Source organism: Onychostoma macrolepis, chromosome 09 (assembly GCF_012432095.1).
Source record: "Onychostoma macrolepis isolate SWU-2019 chromosome 09, ASM1243209v1, whole genome shotgun sequence".
NCBI lineage: Eukaryota > Metazoa > Chordata > Actinopteri > Cypriniformes > Cyprinidae > Onychostoma > Onychostoma macrolepis.
Window position 1 is genome coordinate 21,165,067 of NC_081163.1, and position 27,415 is coordinate 21,192,481.

General features: G+C 36.3%; 2 protein-coding genes across 2 annotated transcripts; both read left to right on the forward strand.

The window, feature by feature from the left end:
* The first annotated feature begins 3,242 nt into the window (after positions 1 to 3,242).
* On the forward strand, positions 3,243 to 26,928 carry jagn1a (jagunal homolog 1a). The gene is made up of 7 exons (XM_058786058.1): positions 3,243 to 3,376; positions 3,471 to 3,607; positions 4,171 to 4,248; positions 6,869 to 6,951; positions 11,042 to 11,154; positions 26,117 to 26,222; positions 26,322 to 26,928. Exons 5-7 carry the CDS (start codon positions 11,046 to 11,048, stop codon positions 26,782 to 26,784), a joined length of 678 nt encoding a protein of 225 aa, XP_058642041.1. The 5' UTR covers positions 3,243 to 3,376; positions 3,471 to 3,607; positions 4,171 to 4,248; positions 6,869 to 6,951; positions 11,042 to 11,045; the 3' UTR covers positions 26,785 to 26,928.
* On the forward strand, positions 21,488 to 24,766 carry col8a1a (collagen, type VIII, alpha 1a). The gene is made up of 2 exons (XM_058786057.1): positions 21,488 to 21,743; positions 21,835 to 24,766. The coding sequence occupies exons 1-2, from the start codon at positions 21,527 to 21,529 to the stop codon at positions 23,757 to 23,759; spliced, it is 2,142 nt and encodes a 713-aa protein (XP_058642040.1). The 5' UTR covers positions 21,488 to 21,526; the 3' UTR covers positions 23,760 to 24,766.
* Positions 26,929 to 27,415: the final 487 nt, after the last annotated feature.

The following is a 27,415-nucleotide window of genomic DNA, read 5'->3' on the forward strand; positions in this document are numbered from 1 at the left end:
GTCAGTGGTTTGGAGGTTTTATGTCACATTCTCTTGCAGATGAAAACATGTAGATGTTAGAGTTTAACTGAGTGAAAAGCATATTTTACACAAGCTTTCAGTTTCTACGAATCAAAGAGCCTTTGGGTAGTTTTAATACATCCACATGAACTTTTATTGTTATCACAAGCATAAATTTAGTGCAAAGTTACTTTCCACTTTAATATAAAAACTGTCAACCACAGCACAGATGCCATAAAGAAGCGTATTTTTCTACAAAGACGAGTTAAAAATGTAAGCAAAACTGCCATAATTTCTTCTGGGTATTTGCTGACGATTCATATTTGTATTGGCCTATAATAATAGGCTAATAATAATAAACAGGACTTCTATTTTGATGTAAATCATATTTTTTCTCTTTTAGATGCCTCAGACAAACTAAGTTTGTTCACTTTGGTCAAAATATCTAAGAAGGGTTTAGGTTTTGTATGTTTTTCTCAGATTCCTCTCTCTCTCTCAATTCAATTCAATTCAATATGTGCTTTATTGACATGACAATTGTTACAATGTATTGCCAAAGCATAGTGTTTACATTAAATATAGAACAAATATGTATTTAAAGAAAAAAAAAAATCTCTCTTTCTCTTTCTCTCTCTCTCTCTCTCTCTCTCTCTCACTCACTCACTCACTCATTGTTTGTTGCTATATCTAATTTCCTTTCTTTCTGTCCTTGGGATAGCTCAGTGGTGAATCACAGTCCTTCAGCCAAGGCTGTTATCTTTTATCTTACAACAAGGGCTGCTCTGCACGTCCACGTTCTCTGTGTGCGGGACATCGGAAATAGCAGAGAATCATAAGTTCTAACGCTATGGCTCCACCTAGTGGTAAAGCACTCCTTGTCGTCTTGTTAAATTATTAAAAGAACACGACTGCCACACGGTGGAAATACGAGGTAATGCAATGCTCAATGCCCTAAAATTACTTATTATTTATTTATTTATTTATTGCTAATTAGAACACACGCAGTTATGAATATCGTTAAATAAACAAATCTAAAAAACACACGATATTGATAATAACATGCAGTATTGATAATAATAGTAAGTTCATTAGCATCAAATTATCATAGAATGAAGGATCATGCAATACTGGAGACTACAGTAAATGGCTGCTAAAAATTCAGCTTTCGCTGAATAAATAACATTTTATAATATTAAAATAGAAAAGAGTTTGAATCTAATTAATCTGATGCAATAATATTTTTAAGTGTGGCTTAAGTGTCCAAATATACTTTTTGGGGCACTGTATCAAAGATAAATCTTACACAGCACCAATCACATACATTGATAGATAGGTGCTATAATCTTTGTGCTGTTCAATAGTCTGTTGGAGGCATACTGTTGGACTAAAAAGCTTGTTTTTGAGTCTCTCTGTTCTTTTAAGTCTGATTTTGGGTTCATGTGGGTCAGAGATGTCTGCTGTGAAGTTGAAAAAAGCACAGACATGTCACATTATTCTGTCCTGCCATGTATGTCAAACACAGATGAACACACTTCACATCTCATTTTTTCTTTTGTTCTTTACATAATTTTTTTTATTTCTCTTTGTCTAGCATACTAGACATTTCTGACTTCACACTTCAGTAGCTCCAAAAAAAGTACCATGGCACTTTTACATAACGTTTTGGAAGTCATGCTGTATTTATACCATGGTATTCTACGAAGGATCTTATTAGTATCATGTATATTTATTGTTGGATTCTGAAAATGAACCTGCCAATTAATCCAAATTGTTCTATAGTCTTTCTTCAACTGTTTAAATTGACTTGGTCTGGATTTGGACATTGACTTGTTGATCTTTTGTCTGGGTCTTAGAATATCTCAAGCTTGGTCTGGATCTCTCTGATATGTGTAATACCATATATTACATGTTACTCAAAGGGACTTTAAAGATAACGTGTTACTACCACAATACACTTTTCTTTTTTTTTAGCCTTTAAGCACAAGACTTGATAAACTGCTTTCGGATCTGTTTAAGGCACTCCACCTCATTAGCTAAGAAGAGACAGAGTGAATCTCCTCTGCCTCCCTGACCTCTGAGAGTCGACATTGATCATCAGCACCACGGTGGCCAATTCAGACAGTCTATCAAAACAAAGAGCTCAGCAGAGCAGCGCAGAAGATGTAGATCACACCGTCTGTGTTTCAACACTGGGAGACATGAGCACATCAGTCACAATACTCAAAGCTTTGAGCGTTTCATCAAATAGAAGACAGAGGGACCCAGAATATTTAATGGGCTCCTGCTGTGTTTAATACAGTTCACTTTTTGCCCACCTTTACATATTTTAGTAATATTCTAGATGACAGTTTGCCTTTTAAACCCTCTATTAATCATTTAGTTTAAAAAATGAGTGAGGTTTCTATTTTAAAAATAGGTCCCAGCAACAAGGAATTTTGTGCTAATTTACACTACTGCTTCTTCATTACTGATGCTTGACACAGTTTATTAGTTTTGTTACGATTTATCTCTGGACAGGTTTAACTCATCTTAATAACAGTATGCAGAGGTCGATTGACCATTTTGGCTGTTTAATCGCTACATATTTATTTATGAAGCACTAATTGCAGTTCACATCTTACAATACTAATTTTCAGTGCAGTTTATATTGCAACTTACAATACCCTACATTATGAGCTTTCAATGCATACGTACGCCTGCTGAGTTTGGAAGGAAATAGCCAAACCCTTTCTTTTTGAAACAGATTTTAAAAAACATTTAATAGTTAATAGTTTTGACATTTTTTAATGCAGGCTATAGACATTTGAATGTCATTTAAATGTTAATCATGTTTTTTTGTTGTTGTTGGTGTGCTTTGTTAATAGTTCTTATGTTTAACAGTGCTATTTTAGACCCATTTGTGTGTGTGTGTGTGTGTGTGTGTGTGTGTGAAAATGCATGAAATGTATGCTAATGTATAGGCAATGTGTAAAAAGTTTTCCATGATAGCAGTGCTGAACAGAACATTGAATCTAGATTTCCATTTGGTTACTGTAGGCTATAAACAATTCACTTTCAATTTCAGCACTTTAAAAAAAATTCAAATAGATTTTGCAAGTAATTTTATTAATATTAATAATAATAGGCTGTAAAAACTACACAAACAAACAAACACGAGAGACCAAATGAAGCGTCATCTGCTATTTATCGATTACTTCACACCGAAGTTGAACCGCCAAACGAGAACGAATCAGTAAAAATGAATCAGTAGAACGAATCCGACTCTTCATAGGAAAACCGCTTCATTAGAATGAAAGAGAGAGAAACGTTTGGAATCAACCAATTCACTTGAAATAAACTGACTTTTCGACTCTATATGAGAGAAAGGAGTGTTTGGGTGAGCGCGTTTAATAATTCCACTAATTAGCCATTAAAACAGTTTGGTCGCAGACAGTAAGTTACACTGGTTTGATCTTTAATTTCTCTTGAAGATTTTCCCTCGCAGATTTAGCAGCGGTTTCGAGTTGGTCGAAATGTGATTTTGCCCCTCAGGCCATGTCATGAGGGACGAAATGAAATGCATCAGCCGCCAGCCCCAGCCAACCAATTCCCCGACTCTATACACACGGTGAGGGCAAGGGATAAACGGTTTTTTTTTCCACTGCACATATAGAGAACACATACAGTAGCCTATATAGGACACTATACATCTCCTGGAACATTCTATGATGATATTTTTCTTTTCTAACTGTATGTGTGAGGTATATGGAACAGAATTTACTCCCAAGGTCACGGCACAGTTGTGATTGTGTGTGTGTCCCACCTGTATGTGTGCCTGTCACTCACAGCTAAAAATGACTCCTCAACTGTCACTCACTCACAGAGTGTGGTCCAGTGGTCCATCTCATAAGTTCATGTGTCACAGTATCTTCCAGTCCTCTTGAGGAGAATATTTATTGATTCTGTCTGTTCTGGAGGACAAACTACTGCATGAGTTCAGAAGATGTCTAAAACCGTTCTGTAGATATTAATCTAACTCAGATGGTATAAATAAGACACCCCGCATGTAGTTAGATGCCATAGTTAATATATGAATCAAAAGTGTGTAAAATTATTTAGTCTTATGCAGACTGTTTGTGACCGATTTTACAGAATAACAGTTTGATTTTTCCCCCACTAATCGACATGCAGGATTGATGGAGAAATGTCAAAATGAAATACCTGAACTGAAGATCTGCTCAGAAAATGGGACAAACTTTCTAAAACCAGGTATGTGGAGCAAATCTAAGAAATTCTTAGAAAAAAAAGAGAAAAAAGTGGTGATTATTTAGTTTTGCTTATGGGCTGATGGGAAAACCAGTATTAAAACATTGTAGAATAATCTGGAAACATACTTCAAGTACTGTACATGTATCTGTGGATTTACATGTTGAGTTGAGATATAGACCATTTGTGACCCTGGACCACAAAACCGGTCAGATTTATACATCATCTGAATAAATAAGCATTCCATTGATGTATGGTTTGTTAGGATCGGACAATATTTGGATGAGATACAACTATTTGAAAATCTGGAATCCGAGAGTGCAAAAAAAATCACGATACTGAGAAAAACGCCTTTAAAGTTGCTCAAATGAAGTCCTTAGCAATGCATATTACTAATCAAAAATTAAGTATTGATAAATTCAAGGTAGGAAATTTACAAAATATACTAATGGAACATGATCTTTACTTAATGTCCTAATGATGTTTGGCATAAAAGAAAAATCGATAATTTTGACAATGTATTGTTGGCTATTACTACAAATATACCCGTTCTAGTTATGACTGGTTTTGTGGTCCAGGGTCACATTTACTCAGAATGCCTGTCCTGCTTGAACATCTATGCTGAAATTCCTAATACGAATTCTGTATAGACTTGGATGAAGGAGATAGACTTTTTGAAGTCCCCTTGGTCCATCTGGTTTCTCCCCTTCTCTCTTTCTCTGTGTGATCTCCATCAGTACTCTCTCATTCCTACTTCATGTGTATTTTCCTTTCCAGCAAGCATGGATTCCCACTGTAAACGCAGCCCTCTGAAGACACATGTCTTCCTTGATTCCCTCAACCCTAACTCACATATACACATCTATACACACACGTCCCTTCATTCCAATAAACAGTATGCCTGTTTAACCTTAAGGTCAGAGTCTCCACCTGTCAGTCACTTTCACTGTGGAAGCATTTGTTTAATTTGTGGGGAGATTTAGTTGGATTCAGACTTGCTGGGTTGCAGAAGAGAAGAGTTTGACCACCACGCCGTAACATTTCCTTCACAGCTGAAGTCTAAGCAGATCACAGAGAGGAACTTTATATTATATTATATTATATATTATGTAAAATGTATGAACAAAATATCAAACCAAAGTGGTGTGAGAAAACACATTTTCTCAGAACTTAATTTTTCACTCTTGTTTGTCAACCACAATGTGTCCTGTATCATTTGAAATGTAAAATTTGTTTTATAGTTGATAAATTTGCTGAAAGTAGTTTGCTTAAATGTGTATTTGAGTGTGAAACGGGAATTATGATTGAGAGAGCACTTGTTTGGTGGTCTATGGTTTATAGAGGTCACAGAGGTTATGTCTGACTGTTTATAGGGATGTGCATATATAAAAGTGTGTATCCAATAGCCGTTTTCAGGGTGATTAAATTAAAGGCTGAAAAAATAACTAAACTGTACAAAAAGGTCAAAGGTTGTTTCTCTGCAGCACAGTATATCCTCTTTAGTCTCACAGAGTCAGACTAGTTGCCCGGCAACATTGCTCAAAAAGTTGCCCCGTGTATCATCAGCCAAAGTCTGGTCATGACTGGAAAATGACCAACTGGAGTTTATTTTGTTTTTATGTTACATTACCACTGTGTCTACATGTTTTCATCCAGTGTGGGGTAATATGAAATAGATTATACTACAATACTGTGACACACATAAAGGCGAGACAAAATCTTCTAAACATGTATTGTTTCATATATAACTGACAAAATTTCCTTTAGTTTTATAGCTCTTACTGCTCTTAATGTACAGTATGTCCACAGTTGTCTCTTTTGTGTTTGTTTTTTGTGTTTTCATTAAGTTTATGAGAGAAAGTTGATATATGCTGTAAATGAAATATAACTGAGAACTCTTTGAAAGGGCAACATCTGAGCAAATATTTTTTTCTGGGCAACATTCTCAAGAACTAGAGACAAAGATAACACTTAGCCCAGTCATATAAACACACTAACAAAGATGGCTGATAAGACCAAACACATGCCACTGTCCTTTATATTCTTTACACACACACACACACACACACACACACACACACTTGTAAACTAGTTCCGGTATCACTATGTTTGTAACAGGTTCTGTATTTTGATTTGAGGTTATATTGCTATTGCAGTCCAGTATTTTGGTGAAATGTTCTGTCAATCACTAATCTTTGACTGTATAATAATCCCACAGATAGGGTGATTGTGTGTATGTGTGCATGTTTGTTCCAGGTAAACATGCTAGACATTCTCCACATTTCTGCACCTCAGTGTTACTCACAATCTTCCTTCTTTTCCAAGTGACCATGTTTATTATCCACTGTGTGTGTGTGTGTGGCACGTGGCTTGGTGGTTGTGTGTATGTGTAAATTAAAATGATTAACAAGTGTGTCATTGAAAATACAATTGTTTATAGAAACATATCATTTACTAAACTACAGTCATTTGTTACAATAAAAATATTCTATTTTCGAAACTACATATAACGGTTTAATTAGGTCACATATTTATTTATGTACTTTTAAAATTCCTGAAATGGTAGACATGCATATTTTATTTTTAGTTGATGTTTTTTGTTTATTTTATGTTTTTTTTTCAGGGTCGCCATCCTAGATCGCATCATGTTATTGGACCAACCGGACCATTCTGTTTAATTTCCTACTTTCTGCAGTAAAGATTAAGGTAAAGTTAGATTAAATTAATCAAGACATACATGCAGATATATTAATACAGTACCATTCAGTTCAAGTGCCATTCAAGTTTTGTGTCAGTGAGATTTTGTTTTCTGAAAGACATTAATACTTTTAATGATGAAAAGTGACAACTTATACATTGTTACAAAAAAAATGAAAAGAAGAATAAACATTACCATTTCCACAAAAATATTAAGCTGCATTAATTTTCAGAATTAATCATAATAATAAGAAATGATTCTTCAGCGCTAAATCAGCCTATTAGAATGATTTCTGAGGAATCATGTGACACTGAAAACTGGAGTAATGGCTGCTGGGTTTTTTTTTTTTCAAAAATATAAGACTAAAGAGACTTAGCAGTATGTAGAGTCCGGTCCATATATATTTGGACACAGGCACAATTTTTATTATTTTAGCTGCTGATTAAAACATTCAAGTTACAGTTATATAATGAATATGGGCTTAAAGTGCACACGCTGAGCTTTAATCTGAGGGCATTCTCATCACAAATCTTTTGGAAAGGTTAAGGAATTATAGCTCTTTAATATGTACCTTCCCCCTTTTTCAAGGGACCATAAGTAATTGGACAGTTGGCTCAAAAGCCATTTCATGGATAGATGTGGGCTATTCCTTCATTATTTCTCCATCAATTGAGCAGGTAAAAGGTCTGAAGTTGATTCTAAGTGTGCCATTTGCATTTGGAAGCTGTTGCTGTGAACCCACATCATGCGGACAAAGGATCTCTCCATACAGGTGAAACAGACGATTGGAAACAAATCCATCAGAGAGATAGCAGGAACATTAAGAGTGCCCAAATCAACAGTTTGGTACATTCTGAGAAAAAAATAATGCACTGGTGATCTCAGCAACATAAAAAGGCCTAGACGTCCATGGAGGACAACAGTGGTGGATGATTGGAGGATCCTCTCTATGGTAAAGAAAAACCCTTTCACAACATCCAGTCAAGTGAAGAACACTCTCCAGGAGGTAGACGTGTCACTGTCAAAGTCTACAATCAAGAGAAGCAAATACAGAGGGTTCACCCTAAGGTGCAAACAAGGCCAGATTAGACTTTGCCAAAAAACATATAAAACAGCCACACCACTTCTGGAAAAGCATTCTTTGGATGGCTGAAATTAAGATCAACCTGTACCAGAATGACGGGAAGAAAAAAGTATGGAGAAGGCTTGGAACAGCTCATGATCCAAAGCATACAACATCACCTGTGAAACATGATGGAGCAGTGTGATGGCATGAGCGTGCATGGCTTCCAGTGGCACTGGGTTACTGGTGTTTAGTGATGATGTGACAGAAGACAGAAGCAGCCGGAAGAATTTATATACTCTCTGCCCAGATTCAGTCAACTGGAGCAAAGTTGATTGGGTGGCGCTTCATAGTACAAATGGACAATGACCCAAAACATACAGCAAAAGCAACCCAGGAGTTTTTGAAGGTAAAAAAGTGGAATATTCTGCATATCATACAAAATAGAAAAGACATTTTTATTTTGCAGCATTTAAAATCAGTTTGCAAACCTGTTCATAAATATTAGACCTATAAAAGACAGTCACCACTCCTCTCCAGGAATTTGCTTTATGTCACTTTCTCACCCATAAGTCTTAAACTGGGTGTTTCTGCATATTCAGAGTTACTCCCTGTCTACACTGAGAACCTAGAATGCTCTCATTGTCTTCAACAAAGCTGTGTATCACAAACTTGCATTATAGACAGCTTTGTTCATCATAAAAACAAAGGTTCGTTGATAAACCTTATTCCTTAAAAACATTTTTGAGTTCTTCAGTTGGTTCTTTTGAGATTCTTGATGTTACATTATGAGTTCTTCTGATCAGTGATTGGGTTGTGTGTTCTTTAAAGCGTAGGCCATACTGTACGTAAAGCAAAGTGTTAGGACTACCTGCTGGACGGAATGGCGTAAACTTTAAAAGGCTTTCTTTAGACTGTAACTTTTACTTTTAAGCATGTAATGGGAGTGTTCTAGTGTGAAAACTGACCCTGAAAAAAAAGAAAAACATTCTGAGCACATTTAAAAGTCAAATGGGTTAGTTAAGAGTTCATGAAGGTAAAACTCCCCTGTCACGTCAAAATGCCAGATCTGTCACACGCTTACCAAAACAGTGAATCAGAAGAGCTGAGCAAACATTTCACATTTTAAATCTGACATCAATCCTGTACTCAGAGACCATAACACCCCTCTGCACAGACATAATATACACATGTACAACTAGACAGACGACAAGGAGCCCAAGGTGTACAGGTATAGTTCAGCGTGGGAGAGGTCATTCATGTTGTTGGAAATGGCTATAGGGTGTGAAACTACAGCAGAGTGTTCTAGCTATAGTTTTGAGCCATATTTAACATCCACAGCCAAAAGGTAACACCATATAGTTTTTACCTCAGCTGCTTCTTCTAACATACATGAAAATGCATCACTGACAATGTTTTGCAAGGTCGATGAACATTAGTGGAAGCTAAATATAATATCCCTGGATCTATGCTTTAAAATAATGACTTCTGTGATTTGTTTTGTTCCGTAGAAAATTATTTTAGCAGAAGACGTTTTAAGCTGTTAAAATGTTATTATGCATTATTTTAATGTAAGATTGTATAATATAAGTATACATAAATATACTATAGATTATATTGGCATATCAGTTTTCATACTAAAATGTGACCCTGGACGACAAAACCAGTCTTAAGTGTCAATTTTTCGAAATTGAGATTTATACATCATCTGAAAGCTGAATAAATAAGATTTCCATTGATGTATGGTTTGTTAGGATCAGATCATATTTGGCTGAGATACAACTATTTGAACATCTGGAATCTGGAATATTTTCTCAAAATACTGAGAAAATCGCCTTTAAAGTTGTCCAAATGAAGTTCTTAGCAATGCATATTACTAATCAAAAATTAGGTTTTGATATATTTACGGTAAGAAATTTACAAAATATCTTCATGGAACATGATGTTTACTCAATATCCTAATGATTTTTGGCATAAAAGAAAAATGGATAATTTTGACCCATACCATGTATTTTTATACCCCAGTGACTTAAGACTGGTTTTGTGGTCCAGGGTCACAAATTATATACACTACTGTTCAAAAGTTTGGGGTCAGTAAAAACAGTAATACTGTGAAATATTATTACAATTTAAAATAACTATTTTATTATATTTTTATAAAATATAATTTATTCCTGTCTTCGGTGTCACACGATCCTTCAGAAATCTTTCTAATATGCTGATTTGGTTCTCAAGAAATATTTCTTACTTCTTAATCAGTAAGTGTGCTGCTTAATATTTTTATGGGGACAGTGAAACATTATATGTTTAGGATTCTTCGATGAATAGAAAGTTCAAAATAATAGCTTTTATTTTAAGTAGAAATCTTTTGTGACTTTTAAACAACGTATAATAAATATTAAATATATTACATTATGTTTTTAATGAAAAAACATAATATTTGAGAGATTGGTGTTTTGTCTTTAGGTAGCTGTCATTTATTCTATATTCACTTGTTGATACTGAATACCTCTGGCAGTGTTGCAACTTCACATATTGCAGCTTTTGTCTGTATTTGGGGAGGCGTGTGGGGTCGGGGCCCTTATAGAGAGGGGTTTGCCTGTCCACACTAAATGAAGCTTGGCAGCCATTTCCACGGTTCCCTGAGAACCGTCAGGCCACACACACACATGCATGCAAACACAAAGTCACAAGCTTAGGAGGTGTGTGTTGCTTTTAACATGAACATGTTATTTGCCTTTCTGATTTTCTTTGTCAAAATATATTCTGATGACTTTGTCATTTATCTTGTGTCGAGCAAAATGGCTCCAGCACTATTAGTAATAGGTTTTCACACATGTGTGAGCACAGACACATAGACAGTAATGTCTCGGAGGCAAAGGTGACAGACTGTCAGCCATCAGCTGCAAAATTACCGCCATGTGGTTTATTTTTGCTCCATTTTAGGGCCACTGTATTAAAGCTTCTTTTTTTTTTAATGCAGAAATGCCAATAGTCATAATGACTGTTCTGATTATAGCATCTGACTTTTGCAGGACGATGATGTCACCTTCCCCACGAACGGTTCACGGTGCTGGAATGTTACAGGCTGTTGACCGAGGCAAAGGATTGTGGGTATTGTGTACGGAGGAACATGGAGGTGTAAGGGGTGAGCCATCTGCCTCACACACTCACAGTAAACTCCTACAGCTAAACACACAAGCCACCCACCCACTGCACACACACTCACACACAGCAGGTCAAACACGATGGCACCGGCAATACTGTATGCATGACATTTAGACAAGTTCACACACACACACACACACACACAGACACACACACAGAGTCAGATAGTTTTGCGATAACTTACTGACAAGAAGGTATGCTGGTTCTAAACTGAATGTATGTCCACTGCGAGATAGACAGACAGTGTGTGTGTGTGCGTGGTGGGAGACAGTAACACAGTAATGTGAAGTACACTGCACACATGCACAAATACACACAGTCACACAGACACATTATTACAACATTAATCCTCCACAGTGACCTTTTCTTGTAGCTCTTTCAGACACAACACACACAAAACATCATTTGTGTGTGTTAGCTCTTTAGTATTTGGTATTGGGTTGGGTTAATTTAAATAAAACTTCCAGTTCTTGGGTTCATACAGAGTAACAAATAATAAACATATAAATCCAATGAACTAATTATGGATATATCGGTGTTGGAAAAATTAAAACAATTTGTTTGAGTTTGAAACTCTTCTCTGTTACAGGGTGATCATTTAAAGTATAATGTACAGAGACAACCAGAGATATTTTGTCTTTTTGTTTATTTATTTAGTTTTTTTTATATGGACTTCCATATACCATGTGCAGAATTTGAATTAGATTTGTTTCCCTTTCTTCTTCTTGTTTCAATGTTTCAGTGTTTTTCAAATGTGTAAAAAGTTTCTTATTCTCACAAAGATTAATCAAAAACACAGTAAAACAATAATATTGTAAAATACTGTTGCTATTTAAAATAATGTTTTCTATTTTAATTTTTATTAATTATTTATCCAGTTTCCAGTGTCACATGATCCTTCAGAAATCATTCTAATATGCTGATTTGATGCTCAATAAATATTTCTTAAAAATGTTATTTAAAATTAAAGGTTCCAAAAGGGGGTTTCCACAGTGATGCCATAGAACAACCATTTTTGGTTCTCCGAAGAACCTTCAGTGAATAGTTCTTAAAGAACCAATTTTTCTTAGTGTGAAGAACCCTTTTCCACAATAAAGAACCTTTTGTGCAATTGAAAGGTTCCATGGATGTTAAAGGTTCTTCATGGAACTATAGATACCAATAAAGAACTTTTATTTTTAAGAGTGTATGTGAAAACCATGATACATTTGTTTCAGGATTCTCTGATGAATAGAAAGTTCAAAAGAACAACATTTATTTCAAACAGAAATTTATTGTAACAATGTAAAAAAATTAATATTTTCTGTCACTTTTGATGCACTCTTCCTGTATTAAAAAAGTTTGTTTTTGTATGCTAATGCAATTTTCACTTTCTTTTTTCTTGAAGTCTGGATCTGGAAGACACTGTGATTGCAGATTTAGGATGATCAATAAACTGAAGTCATTTTGACAATATTCAAAGATAGCAAGTGGATCCCAAAAGCATTAAAATGGATTATTTTTGTAGCTGTACAACCCACAAAGCTAGTATCTAATCTGATGACAACATGTGTTCAGTGCAATATGAAGTTATTTCAGAGAAACAGACTTTTGTTGCCTGCTGTCAGACTGAAACTTTTAAATCAACCTCTGGGACCCCTAAATCTTACCGGTGACAGGTTTAGGTATCCATGGCGATGGCTTTACAAGTCCCCGAAGGAACAGCCAATCAGCCGCAGGTCTCCACAGCAAGAACAGATTCCGGTCAGGTCAGCATCCTAGAACCAAGGGGGGCTTCAGACCTCACACACACTCATTCAAACACACACTTCCATGCACACACACTGAAAATGTTCCGATGCATGATTAGTAGTTCATTACATTTTTTTTTCCCCAGTAAAAAAAGGGCCTGAACCACCTGGGCTAGAGTGATTTTGATGATGTGTGTGGTGTTGGTACATTTACAAGAATGATTTGAGATACTTTTGATTTGCCCTTTGTGGGTTGGAGTCCCATGATAGGTTTCCGTGGTAATGATTGCATGCTTTCTGCATTCCGAGGCCTTAATACAGAACAACAACAGCTGTGGGAATGTAGCAATTTTACAGCCATTGTCGACTATACAACCTACGAAGACCCTGTCACCTAGACAACCTGGCTTACCAACACGTTTAACATCGCTAATCGTAAACTGTACAAATATTTACAGATAAGTATGACGATTGGCAACCTACCTTTTAAGAATGTTAAAGATTTTTTTGTTTTGTTTTTTATAATTGAACATTATGCTTAATAACATGTTTTTAGCATAGCAAGGAATCTTAATTTATTCTTTAAAATATTTAATTAAACAATATAATTATTTGTCAGTGCAGTGTTATATTATTGATATACTAGTAGAGTTTTTAGTAATATTTTGAATGTTTTTATTATTATATTTTCACTTTTCACTTTTTAGTCATTCTGTTATATGCCTTTGTTACTGTTTAGGTTTAATGTGTTTGGTAACACTTTACAATAAGATTCTATTAGTTAACTTTAATGCATTAATGAACAATAGTTAACAATGAGCAATACATTTCTTTCAGTATTTATTAATATTTATTAATGTTAGTTAATACAAATGCAACTGTTTATTGTTACTTCGTGTTAGCTTAGGTCCAATAAATGATATTAACAGATACAACTTTTTAAATAATGTATTAGTAAATTTTGAAATGAGCGAACTAATACTAATATATGGTGTAAAAGTAAGTTTCGTTGTTAATTCATTCGAACTAATGTAGTTAATTAATGTTAACAAATGGAACCTTATTGTTTGTTTTTATTTCAGTCTTAGTTTTTATTTATTTCTAGTTAGTAATTTTAGTCACATAAGAGTTCTGACAGATACTTCTTTCAGCAAAATATGTATTTAATAATAACAATAAGGCTACAACAGTAGTAATAAGGGATAGTGCAAATTTCTTGTACAGTATGTGCAAACATACTTGGTAATAAACTGACTTCTGACTTCTGCTAACAACCGATACTTCACATCTGAGAAACTTTTAATTTTATTCATGTCAGTATTAATTCCCTTTCCAAAACTCTTTCCTGGGGGGGAACCCTGCAACAGATGCCAGGACAGTGTGTGCGACTAGCAAACATGCTGACAGCTAATTGGGTTTTGTGCCTTTGTGAAAAAGTGTGTGAATGCGCACAGTATTAGGGAGAGTCCTATCCTTAGGGTGCTATTTTAGCTAAGTGGTTGTGATAAAACTTTAAGATCATTAGCTTGGGTAAACACAAGATTTGTAATCAAGTTTGATTTTGAAGTCATCCACTTGAACATTGATTTCTGAAAGGGTTGTAAATGATCTGTATATCTGATCTTCTGCATGTGCGCAATGTCAGCACTTCATAACACACTTCCCTGTGGGTTTGCTTCATACAGCTGTTCGCTGCAAAGGTTAATGACGTGTTGGTCGAACACATTCTTGGCACTGAATGAATGGAAAAGCAGGTGTGAATGAAATACCGAATGAGTAATTACATTCGATTTTGTTATAACAGACTGAAGAAGGTTTGGAAGACCTTCTCGTTTCACATGGTGGCGTCTCAATGGACACACTCTACCCCCACTTCGGTCCGCAAAGCCCCGTAATTGACTGTTCATTAACACAGGGTTGAGGGTAATATCAGCCTGTTTTCCACACTGATTACCAAAGGCTAAGCACACTGATTGTACCTGTCCCCATAGCGACCCTATACTCCTCTTCTCAAACTAATATGCTTGTGCTGTTATGTCCCAAACTTTCAGATCTCATATCTGCTTTAATGAGCTCTGTTCACTTGAGATTGCGTACAGCATAAATCCAATATCAATTTTAATGATAAATCACAATAATATGAAACCATTTTCCTTTTTTCTATTTAGGCACTATACATAAAATCAGAATTAAAAATTAATAAATAAATGAAAGACTGTATAAAGACACAGTGTTAGTGGTCAGTATAGTTTTTTTGTAATTAATACTTTTATTCAGCAAGGATGCATTAAATCGATGAAAAGACATTTATAAAGTTAAAAAAGATTTCTATTTCTAATAATGCTGTTCTTTTGAACTTTCTATTCATGAAAGAATCCTGAAAAAAATGCATCACGGTTTCTGCAAAAATAGTAAGCTGTTTTAAACATTGATTATAACATAAAAAACTGATCATTTCTTGAGCACCAAATCAGCATATTAGAATGATTTCTGAAGAATCATGTGACACTGAACAATACTATTTTTGATTGAATAAATGCAACTTTAGTGAGCATAAAAGAGGCTTTCAAAAATGTATTAAAAGTATTACCGAATCCCAAACTTCTAAACGCTACATTATATAAACGCATATTATATAAAATATTCAATAAGTCTAAATATAACTTCAGATTCATTTTTGTGGATTACTACTATTGATTTACCAAACTCAATATTTAACTCAACTTATCTCAAGTGGAAATGTTTTTTGAGTCAAGAGTATCATAACCTTCCAGTTCTAACCCTAACAGTGCAGCCCTACCTCAATTGAGAATGTGGTGACTAATCAGTGAACAGGAAAGCCTATAGACATCTTGCACCATAGTACGGGTGTAGCTGCCCATCACTAGACAGCGATTTTGGAAAATCAAACAAATCTCAGTGTCTACCCCGAAAACACTGCACCTTTATACTGTCACATATTCATCCATACTGTAGCAATCTCTCTCTGTCGACCTCTCTTCTCCCTCCCCTGCTCTCTGACTCCACCCTGCCTTGGATAAAAGGTGGCTGTCTGCAGACTGTTTCTTGTTTAAGTCCAGTTCGCATTGGTCAGTTGGTCAAGGTGTGTGTTTCAGGGTCTTTCTGAGTGTGAGCTTGAGAATCGTTGAGATTATCTCCTCCTACGGCCGTTCAAAGGAAAGGTAAGGAAATGCATTTATATATTCATTATTTCAGTCATCTGTACCTTCTTGTCTTGATGCTTGTTGCACCCTGTAATTTGAAAACTGTTGCAAAAATGATGATCAAGCAGACAAGTAATGACAAATGGGGAAATTGTTGTTTAATGAGTAAAGATATGCAAGCAAGATATCAGTGTCAGGTAGTGAGTGTTGAAACTTTCAGGCGCAGATATTAAATTGTGCTTCATTTTTGAAGGTGATATACTAGTTATCTTTGGGCTCTTATCTCTGTGTCTGACAAATGAATCTGATTAATTTTACTGCAGAAAATGTGATGTGTATATATATAAAGCAAAAACAATCTTTTAGCTTGTTATCATTTATGGGTGGTTAATATACAATGTATAAAACACTCATAAATGTGTGTATAGTGTACATTTATAACTTTATATCCATATTTTATTTATCAAACGTATTACAGAAATACTGAGAAGAAATGCATCTTATTGCTTTATTAAGTTTGGTGGGCAGTTAAGATAATGTGTGAGCTCCCTCTCCTGGTGGCAGCCATATGGAGTCTTTGCATACATGTGTGATTGTGATAGTGGGCACTCTCAATTGTGAGAGGAATACAAATTAGAGGCACAATGGGTTGTGACTTCAGCAGGTTTCAACATAAATAAACTGACAATCTAACAGTTTCAGCATGTAATAGTAATGCTGTGAGTGATTTTTGGCACCTTTATTAAGTTCTATTGAAGTTAGCAATAGGTTGATGGCAGATTAATCAGCTAATATTTGGCCAGTAACCATTCGTACATGCCTGTTACGTGTTAGCACTCCTTCTGTCAGTAGTTTTATCGACAGCATAACGTTTTTTCTTATTACTGAACGGACCAATCAGAATTGCTGTGTTGCTTGCTTACAGCTGAAATGAAATTCCTTCAATGCTAATTCCAAAGTACTTGCTTCGGATATGTGTACTAATACAATCACGTTTAAATATGAAGCTCCTCCAATAATAATAATAAAACCTTCAAAAACATCCTGCATTATGGAACTTTTTTTAAACAAATTTCTGTATTGCCCTGATTGTTCAAGTTCTCTGCGATGCTGTATTATTGTTGGAGATTAACACTTGCGAATAATACTAAAAAGAAAAAAAAAATGAAGTTGCTTCTCTCTGCAAATATAACCAATCATTGTCGGAGGGAACCATTAAAGCCAATCAGCTTTCACTATCACTTTAGTGTGTCATCAAACCTACATGTGAGACAACAGGTGAAGAGAAACGTTGAATAAAGGATCACATAACGTGTGAAACTGAAAGACAGGGGCATAAATTAATTTGCCACGAATTTATCTACACTTAGGTAAGTGGATGATAGACGGAGCGGGGCTCTCAATTCAATCATAAATGTTATTAATGGTCATATTATGTGTATGGTATGGAGCAGCATGATTTTTTGAGAGATCTGAAGGTGTTATTAATTATACTGACCGTCAGGATTTCTGTACATGAATAGAATAATAGAATATTATTCAATATTTCAATCTTTTTACAAATCTATTTACAGTTCTAATATATTAAATCTAGTAGTGATAAATTCTTTCTCTTCTACAGACATTCTTCTCTCTCCACACATGCACTTTGAGGCTAGCAGACCCTTGCTGTGTTTCTCACTCTTATTAACGCTCAGCTGTTAAAATGCTTCTAAGTGACCCAACAGATGCTTAGAGAGAATGAGGACCCTGTTTTACCTCAAAAAGGCCTGTTTGTTTCACAGCTGGGCTGGGAATATAGTGCGCCTGCCTGCTACGTCATACAGTAGATAAAATGAGACATTAACTGCTTACATCACAAGGCCATATTCTGTAGGTTGTCTGGAATATGACTTCTTTAAGCACCTTTTGATTGGTCTGCAACAACACAAGCATGTTAGTACAGTCTCTGTCTCATCTGTCTGGATTCCCAGAATTCAGTACGGTTTCATACATAGCTGTGCTAGTTTCTTGTCTCTCATATAAATACACAGTCTTAATCCTCTCACATATTACAATGATTGAATGTAAATCAACATTTCGTGTACTGAAAAAAAAAGAAGAAAAAAAGCCAAGTCGTTCAACAGATAGTGTGCAATATATTGGCTTACTGCATCATGGCCTCTTGAAATCCTCCCTTGGTTTGCAGCAAAAATCGCCCCTCTCCTTTCTTCCCATAGAGAGCCAGAATAAAAGTGTTGTCATTGATGATTTATGTGTTTCTTTGTGAACGCAGCGCTCTGTAAAGATAGGAGAAAAGGGTGTGAGAGACTGAATGAAATGAAAGACAGAAGGGAAGAATGAGGGACTAGGCGGACAAGAGCAAGGAAGAATTTCTGTAAACACTGCTGGCCATCTGGGCCTCAGTGAGGGGCTGAATGTGAGTGTTTAACTAGACTTATTTGCTGAGGTGTTCATGCATTCAGTCACTGAAGCGATGGGATTCCAGAAGAACATTTCACAAATAGCACGGAGGACTTTCATTTTTACTGGGTTCAGAGGCCACGTTTAAAAGTATAGGCTAAATTTAGATGCCACAGAGTTGGCGTCTCATTTCTTCAGAGTTATATAACATCAAATGAAAAAGATTGAAGACTGTGTGATTATGGAAGGTGATGTTAACATTGAAACTGATATTATACTATTAATCAATATACATTAATGTTCAAAAGTTTAGATTGGTAAGATTTTATTTTATTATTTATTTATTGAACAAAGTCTTTTATCTTCACCAAGGCTGTATTACTCCAGTCTTCACTGTCACATGATCCTTCAGAAATCATTCTAATATACTTGCGCTCGACAAATTCTTATGAATCTTGAAAATGGTTTTACTGCTTAATATTTTTATGGAAACCTTAATACTTTTTTTTCAATGGAGAGCATTTTTTAAATAAAAGTCTTGAAAAAACAAACAAACAAAAAAAACACGACTAACAATGAATGTCTTTACAGTAACTTTTTATGAATTTAATGCACCCTTGCTGAATAAAATGAATTTAAAAAATCACATTGACCCCTAACCTTTGAACGGTAGTGTAATCTATTGCAAAACACTATAAACTAAAACCAAGAGTTATGATAAATATGTGCCGTATTTAGCTTATGATATGCCATAAAATAATTAAGGTATCACAGGAATATTTCATATTAACCTTTGTTGATAATTTCATTTAAATATGGACATTCACATATACATCTCCAAATTCCTGCTTTTAGAGTATATGTTTAGACCATCAAAAAAATAAATAAATAAAATCACTTATCTGTTTATTTCTTTCCGATTATGTCTTCCATTATAATTATGACAATATGTTGTTATAATCATCACTGGTATATTTATGTTGTTCTAGTCATTGCAGTAGCTAATCAAAATGCTAATGTTAGTGCTTATGTTACTGAGTGCCTTTCCTCCTCATCACATTGTACTTGTTTACTGATTTGATTGTGCTTTTGCTTCTTTTTTTTTTGTGAGTGAATGAGACTCTGTCCAACCTTTTTAAAAATTGGAAGTCCAAAAAAAAGGCCTGGGAGAGAATGTGAGAGAGTGAAGAAGAGAAAAGAGGCCAGTTGACAGGGTGAAAAGGTCTACATCAGTGTTTTTCTTCTCAGATTTTGTTGCTGATTTGAAATATGTTATTTTAAAGGGCAAGCAGTTTTTGAGATTTGGGACTTCCCCGTTCAGGTAGATAGGACTTGGATGCCCAAAATAGATATGGCCGCTGAGTGAAGAAACTTTCTTGAAAGGGACTTTGTCTTACATTCACCTTTTTATTCTTTATCTTCTCTTCTGCATTTTCATTTTTCTCTTGAACATAAGAAAACTGTTAGTTACATTCGTGTTTGCATTTGAGAATATGTGTGTGATTTGATTAATATGCTCTTATAGTTGTAGCCAACAATAAATGTGTGTAGTGGGATAAAACTCTATGCCTTATACCACATAATTTGATAAATGTTGTCATTACACTTTATTAATGTGAAATGGAAATACATTACACTTAATTAATTAGTTAATGGCACATATACTGTACATGTTAATGGTTTTTTTAACAAGCTTTTGATGTATAGTGGACATTATTATTAGCGTTACATGATGCTAAATCAGATTAAAAATGATTTATGATAGTGTACAGCTCATCCTGATCGGTCTTTGACCAGAAACTATATCATTACATTTCAAAGTCTCAAAGAGCGGAAAACCTAGATGGCCCATAGCATATCTGTGTGATTCTCAGGAGCCTGAGAAAAAGCCAAAGGTCAGCTCCATCACTTCCGTCATTTTGAGGCAATCTTTGATTCATTCACATCTTGCTGGTATTGTTTTTTATTTTGAGTTTTTTAATAAAAAAAATGAAGCATCAATATGATATGAAAACTTATTTTGTCATATAACTAGAGACAAGCAAAACATTAAATGGAAATATAACAACATAAGCACACTTGGACACCCACTGTTTACTGTCTGGGATTTCTGCAGTGTGAAAGGTAAATTACTGAACGTTCCTTTCTTAGAACTTCACTAGAGATCCTTAGAAGTGGGAAATTCCAATAAACAGGTTGCTTCCTGTCCTTTGACTTGCTTTTACAGTTTAAAAGCAAGGTCATGTTTAAGAGAATAGGTTAAATTTAGATAACTGAGAAAGTCATGTCTAATCTCAAATCAAACATTTGAAGAAGGTATGAGATGATTGCATAATTATAGAAGGTGATGTTAACATTGAAATGTATTATTATATTATTAATTATACACTAAGTTTAAAAATCTGGAGTCGGTATAGGATTTGTAATGTTTTTTGAAAGAGGTCTCTTTTGTTCTTAGACATTTCCACTTATATACATATTTTAAACTAAATGGCCTGGGTCTGTGGATTTGGAAATGATCATAAAATAGGTATGATTAAATTTCAAGGTAAAACTGTTGTTGATGTTTTTTGTTTTGTTTTTAGCTAAAATAATATTAAAATGATAATGAATAGTTGCATAATCTTCCTTTGTGAAGGAAAAATTGTATTGTGCTTGTATGTGATCTCTCAGTAGGCACTTTGGTAGTGTTTTGGTAGTTTAATGTCTTAACATGGTATACAATATTTTTTGTTTGTTATGTTTTTTTTACATAGTAGACAACAGGGTGTGCTGCAGAGATTATAATTAATTGATACAGCTAGCAATATATATTATACTTTACTTATTAGGTCCTTTTACTAAGTTGTTAATGGTCATATAGTTTTTATTTAGTTATATTTAAATTATTTGTTGATGGATTGAGATACATTTAAATAATTTATGCTTAATTAACAGCTAATTGGATGATTGGATGAACACTTATTGATGTATTACTACATTGGATAATTCATTGATAACCTAACCATTGATTGAATTATTAATTGCTTTATTTTTTTATTTGTTTCCACAGGCCATGGCCATGGCTTCTTTCCTAGTAGCTTTGGTGCAATTGGCTCTATTGCCATCAGCGTTTGGAGGTGCATATTATGGACACAAACCACATCCTCAACAACATCAACCCTTACCACAGATGCCTCACATGGGCATGGGAAAGGATATGTCACACATGCCATATCCACACTACAGAAAAGACCTACCAATGCACCTAAACAAAGGCAAAGATATCAAAGGTATGAAAACTTGTGTATCTTAGCACTTATAGTCACATTATATATGGTATACATGGCATTGTAGTACTGACCCTGCCTTTCCCGTACAAAGGTGAGACCATTCCCAGAGGTGAGCAGGGTGTTCAAGGAGAGACTGGACCGCAAGGGCCCCCTGGTCCACCTGGGCACCAAGGACCTCCTGGGCCTCAAGGTATTGGTATACAAGGCCCTCTTGGAAGGCCAGGACCTTCCGGTCCTCCAGGATTTCCAGGAGTTGGTAAGCCAGGAATGCCAGGTATGCCCGGGAAGCCAGGAGGTATTGGGCAGCCTGGACAGCAAGGTGAACAGGGACCCAGAGGTGAAGACGGACAACCAGGCATGACTGGGCCACACGGCCCTCCTGGACCCCCCGGCCTGCCAGGAATAGGAAAGCCTGGTGGACAAGGATTACCAGGACAGCCAGGGGCAAAGGGAGAGCCAGGACATAAAGGTTTTCCTGGTCTCCCAGGGTTACCTGGGCCTAAAGGAGACAGAGGAATTGGACAACCAGGCCCACAAGGGCCAAAAGGGCCAATTGGGCCACCTGGTCCTCCAGGGCTGGCAGGATTACCAGGGGTCGGTAAGCCTGGTCTTCCTGGTGTAGCAGGTCCACCTGGTATACCAGGAAAACCTGGAGAGCCTGGGGAGCCAGGTCCAGAGGGTCCACCTGGTGGACAAGGCCTACAAGGACCACAAGGAGCCCCTGGTATTGGAGTTCCAGGAGAAAAAGGATTACCAGGACAGCCAGGTGCACCTGGACACAAAGGATTACAAGGACCACCAGGGTTGCCTGGGAAACCTGGATTACCTGGATTTGGCAAACCTGGATACCCTGGCCCAAAGGGTGACAAAGGGATGGGAGGGCTTCCTGGTCCTCAGGGACCAAAAGGAGACAAAGGTTACGCTGGTCAACCAGGCATGACGGGTCCCACTGGTCAAACTGGTCCTCCGGGCCCTCCAGGACCAATGGGGGCACCGGGAGGAATTGGTTCCCCAGGACTAAAAGGAGAAGGAGGTGCAGAAGGAACCAAGGGAGATCCTGGACCTATGGGGCAGCCAGGTCCTCCAGGATTTCCTGGTCAACCAGGCCTCCGAGGTGAAGATGGAGAACCTGGGCCAAGAGGACAACCAGGATCCATAGGACCCAAAGGAGACGGAGGAAGCAGAGGTCTACCTGGTCCCCCAGGTCCATTGGGCTTGCCTGGTCTTAAAGGAGAACCTGGTCAGACTGGCCCTGAAGGACCACAGGGTCCTAAAGGTATTCCAGGACTTGCAGGGCCAGGAGGACCAATTGGGTCTCCTGGACCTTTTGGGCCAAAGGGAGAAGTTGGTCCACCAGGTCAAGCTGGTCCGCCTGGTGAAGGCATTGCTGGAATCCCTGGTACTGTTGGTCCAGCAGGTCCACCTGGCCCAAATGGATCCCCAGGTCGGCCAGGAATCCCAGGTCCACCGGGACCTCCTGGACCCCCAGGCCCCCCTCCTTCTCCTGACCTGATGGGTGTTCTTCCTGAGATGGGCCCTGCCATAGATGGTATAAAAACTGGTGGGTACAAGAAAGGGAAGTATGCTGGTGGGGGTGATATAATGGGTGCCAATGGTCTGGAGATGCCTGCTTTCACTGCCCAGTTGACCACACCATTCCCTCCAGTTGGCACGCCAATAGTGCTTGACAAATTACTGTATAATGGGCGTCAGAATTATAACCCTCAGACCGGTGTGTTCACCTGTGACCTCCCAGGCATCTACTATTTTGCCTATCATGTGCACTGCAAGGGTGCCAATGTATGGGTTGGGCTCTACAGGAATGGGGAGCCACTTATGTATACATATGATGAGTACAAGAAGGGATACCTGGATCAAGCATCTGGGAGTGCTGTGATTCCATTACAACCAGGAGACACAGTTTATTTACAGTTACCATCTGACCAGGCAGCTGGATTTTATGCAGGACAGTATGTCCACTCTTCCTTCTCTGGCTTTTTACTGTACCCAATGTAGACCGCAAGAATAAGTGAAAGAATTTTAAGGAGAAAGAGGGGAAGAACAAACTGACATTAAAACGTTTGACTTTTAAAAAATGTCAGTATTTTCACAGGGAAAAAAGAAGACTCATGGAAACAGCTCCTTTAAACACAACCAGACAATATCAATCTACAGACTGTATGAGTATATGCAATGATAAATTACAGAATACTGTGTCTGTAAAGATACAACCTGCACAAAGACTCTCACAGATTGTAGTTAGAACATTCAGTTACACACCACATTTAAATAGATTTTTGAAAAGATTGTTTTTGTAACGTATTTATGTATTTGTTTAATTGGTGGTATCCAACATGAGTATACATGCTTTACAATGTTTAGAACACTATTTTTAATGACATTTGCATGATAACTAATGTATTCGCTTTGAATGAGATGAGAAAAGCCATTCAGTTTTTCCAAAATATCACATATCATGTTTCTCTTTCTTTATCAATGATTTAAAAAAAATGTTAAAGGTTTTGCACACTTGTAATATTATGACACAACCTCTGTGTGAACTGCAACCAAAGTATGAATTTGTTTGTGTGTCTGTCTGTGTGTGTGTGTGTGTGTGTGTGTGTGTGTGTGTGTGTGTGTGTGTGTGTGTGTACACGAGCATGAGAGAGCATGTGTGTGTGCTAGATTTTATTTTAGCCAAACTCCCCGCCCCCCAAAAATATTAGTTTTAAACTTTAAATATTAATTTGTCTGAAAACCACTTCTGTTTCTGTAATGAACTTGCATCAAAATTATATAGTTTTACTCACAATACTTTAAATCTCATGATCATCAATCACATCACATCACTTCCTTTGTTTCCACCCTATTCTGAATTCAACTGCTGGCTTTTCAACTGTTGGATGAAATTTTACCCTTTTTTGACTACTGATTGTATAATAACCTTTGTTTTTATGTCTGTTACTTTCAGTGACGGTGCAAAAATGGTCTAATCCAATGAAAATCCGTTTGAGTACCTCCCACCCCCATTTATTTTCATTTGTTTGTGACTTTTTCTTTGAATTTTTTAATAAAGATGATTTACATCCATAACTGTATATGTCCATCAAATTCTTGTACTCTAATTTTGTTTCAATGACATGAAATAAAATCGTATTACCATGTATGAAAATAGGTAATAGGTAAAGATTATAGTTCTAGGTGATCTCTTGCAGTTAATCTCTACACCTAAACTCTATGCTCATTTATTAGTCATTTAAAAATGTGACACAGTTTCTATTGTGAATAATAGGCCTACTATTCAATTGTTGTGGTAACTTCGTCTCTTAGTCATCAAAAAGAGAGTGAGAGAAAAAAGATTGTAAAATATTCTTTGGTGTGAAGTAGATCTGTAACTGTATTTACAGTGAATGACTAACCCAATAAAATTGCTAATGCATTAGATGTTATGGGGGGTGGGGGGAGACGGGACGGACTGGCTAAATTGGCTCATGAACTGTCATTTTATTATGCTTACGTTCTATGATAAGCTAGCTCCCTGGACATGTCCTAATTAATATTCATAAGCCTAGCCTTCACCATAGTATGATGGATTCGTCAGCTGTTACATCCTCTTCTTTCAGGGAATCAGAATTGTCAGGAACCTATTCAATATTCATCCGGCTCAGTACTCGGTGATGCTGAGGATGCGCAGACCGGGATGCTGCGCTGTCAAATCACATTGGAGGGGCGGAGAGATTCTTTACTGCCCTGTTTGTGCGCATGAGCAACATATTATTGCCTTCATTGATAAAAATCCTTTGTGTTAACATTTCCTCATCTAATCTCATTGTCGCTTTCGGCGCGTTTCATCACTTCATACGGTAAGTCGTTTATTAAAAGGCGCATCGCATGAAATAACTGCTTTGAATTTACAGTGATCGTCTGTCAGTTCAAACAGTCAAATTATCCTTCATCCGGAAACCGGTCGCAAGATGTGCCTATATGGTCTTAAATATACCTTCTTTTTTTTTCTTCATTATTGTAAATAGACATTTTATCGTTATGCTTCACCGTTTATGTTTATAAACGTAAAAATTCACACGCTTTGCTTGGGCTATAGCCTATATGTCCGGTTTCATTTTTAATGTAAGGTAGCGCAGATGTTCAGATATTACAGGACTATGTCATTTATCTATACTGGGACCCTGTCTTAGATGTTTCAGTAGTTATTGTGTTGCTTGATGCATTACATTTTGGATAGGGCCTACTTCATTTTAGCATTTTTGAGATATTTCTAAATATGCTCTGTACATTAAAAGTTGCAATTTGCAAAATTAATATGTCATGTATTAATGGATCTGTGAATAGCATATATTTACATGTTGTTACAGTCATCTGGAAATCGGCAATGGCATCACGTGCAGGCCCAAGAGCTGCAGGGACTGATGGGAGTGATTTTAAACATAGAGAGAAAGTGGCTTCTCACTATCAGATGAGGTAACTAACCCTTACACTCTCACAGCAATATAACATAACCAATACCTGCATATACGTATATATCAGAATATGTATCTGAACTTTGAATATGTCTTTCAGTGCTTCATTGAAATCAGAGATAAAGAAGCTCACCTTAGTGCATTTCTTCATATGGCTACTGGTGGCGGCTCAGATGGCTGTTAGTCATCTCAATCTGGTGTCACATGATCTGGTGGCCATGCCCTATCAGTGGGAGTATCCATACCTTTTGAGTCTCCTGCCCTCGTTTATTGGAGCCCTGTCCATGCCGAAGAACAACATCAGCTATCTGGTGATCTCCATGATCAGTGCTGGTTTGTTCTCAGTGGCACCCTTGATTTTTGGTGCAATGGAAATGTTTCCACTAGCCCAGCAGCTGTACCGACACGGAAAAGCTTACCGGTTTATCTTTGGTTTCTCGGCCGTATCTGTGATGTATCTACTCATGGTGATCGCTATTCAGGTGCACGCGTGGCAAATCTACTACAGCAAGAAGCTTCTAGATGCCTGGTTCAACTCAACACAAGAGAAGAAGAAGAAATAAACATGCTGTTGTATACTTGGATTTATCCACCCACTTTTTCTGTCTCAGTTGTTACTGTACAATGCATGCAATTATTGTAAATGTTTAAATATTTGCAATTGAAATATAAATCTACATTTGTAAGCTAACAAAGCTTACTTAATATCTGGATTATGTTACAATTATGTTTACCTTTTTTTGTTTTGCCATGTTATTTAATACCTTAAATTATGTTTGATTAAGAATACAGAGCCATTAACATCACTTTGTATTACTTTATAATAAAATAAAAATAAATAAAATATTTATTTAAATATTTCCTTGTAATGTATTTCAAACTGTTCATTTAAAAAAAAAAAAAAATCTAGCATCGTAGTCTTTTTAGCTTGCAATATCAATGGGAATTTACACTTTCTTTTTATTATTTTGGTTGTAAATTGTTTTGATTTTGCTATTCTCCAGAAATCTACTTCTGACACAGCACTTTCAAACATTATTTTTATAAACGAGGAGATGCTACATGGTGAGACGAAAGAGAAATCTAGAATAATTGACCTTATGTGAATAGAGGCTTCAATTACAAATTTATAAAGCTTCATGTAATTGATCTTTTTTTTTTTTTTTTTTTTAAACTCTTGTAAAAACTGTAGAT

Excerpts from the sequence above, each read along its gene's own strand:
- col8a1a (XM_058786057.1), top strand. The coding sequence starts at position 21,527 with ATGGCCATGGCTTCTTTCCTAGTAGCTTTGGTGCAATTGGCTCTATTG. Across the intron at positions 21,744-21,834 it reads CAAAGGCAAAGATATCAAAG|GTGAGACCATTCCCAGAGGT; the intron begins GTATGAAAACTT and ends TCCCGTACAAAG.
- jagn1a (XM_058786058.1), top strand. The coding sequence starts at position 11,046 with ATGATGTCACCTTCCCCACGAACGGTTCACGGTGCTGGAATGTTACAG. Across the intron at positions 11,155-26,116 it reads GGAACATGGAGGTGTAAGGG|TCATCTGGAAATCGGCAATG; the intron begins GTGAGCCATCTG and ends ATGTTGTTACAG. Across the intron at positions 26,223-26,321 it reads GCTTCTCACTATCAGATGAG|TGCTTCATTGAAATCAGAGA; the intron begins GTAACTAACCCT and ends TATGTCTTTCAG.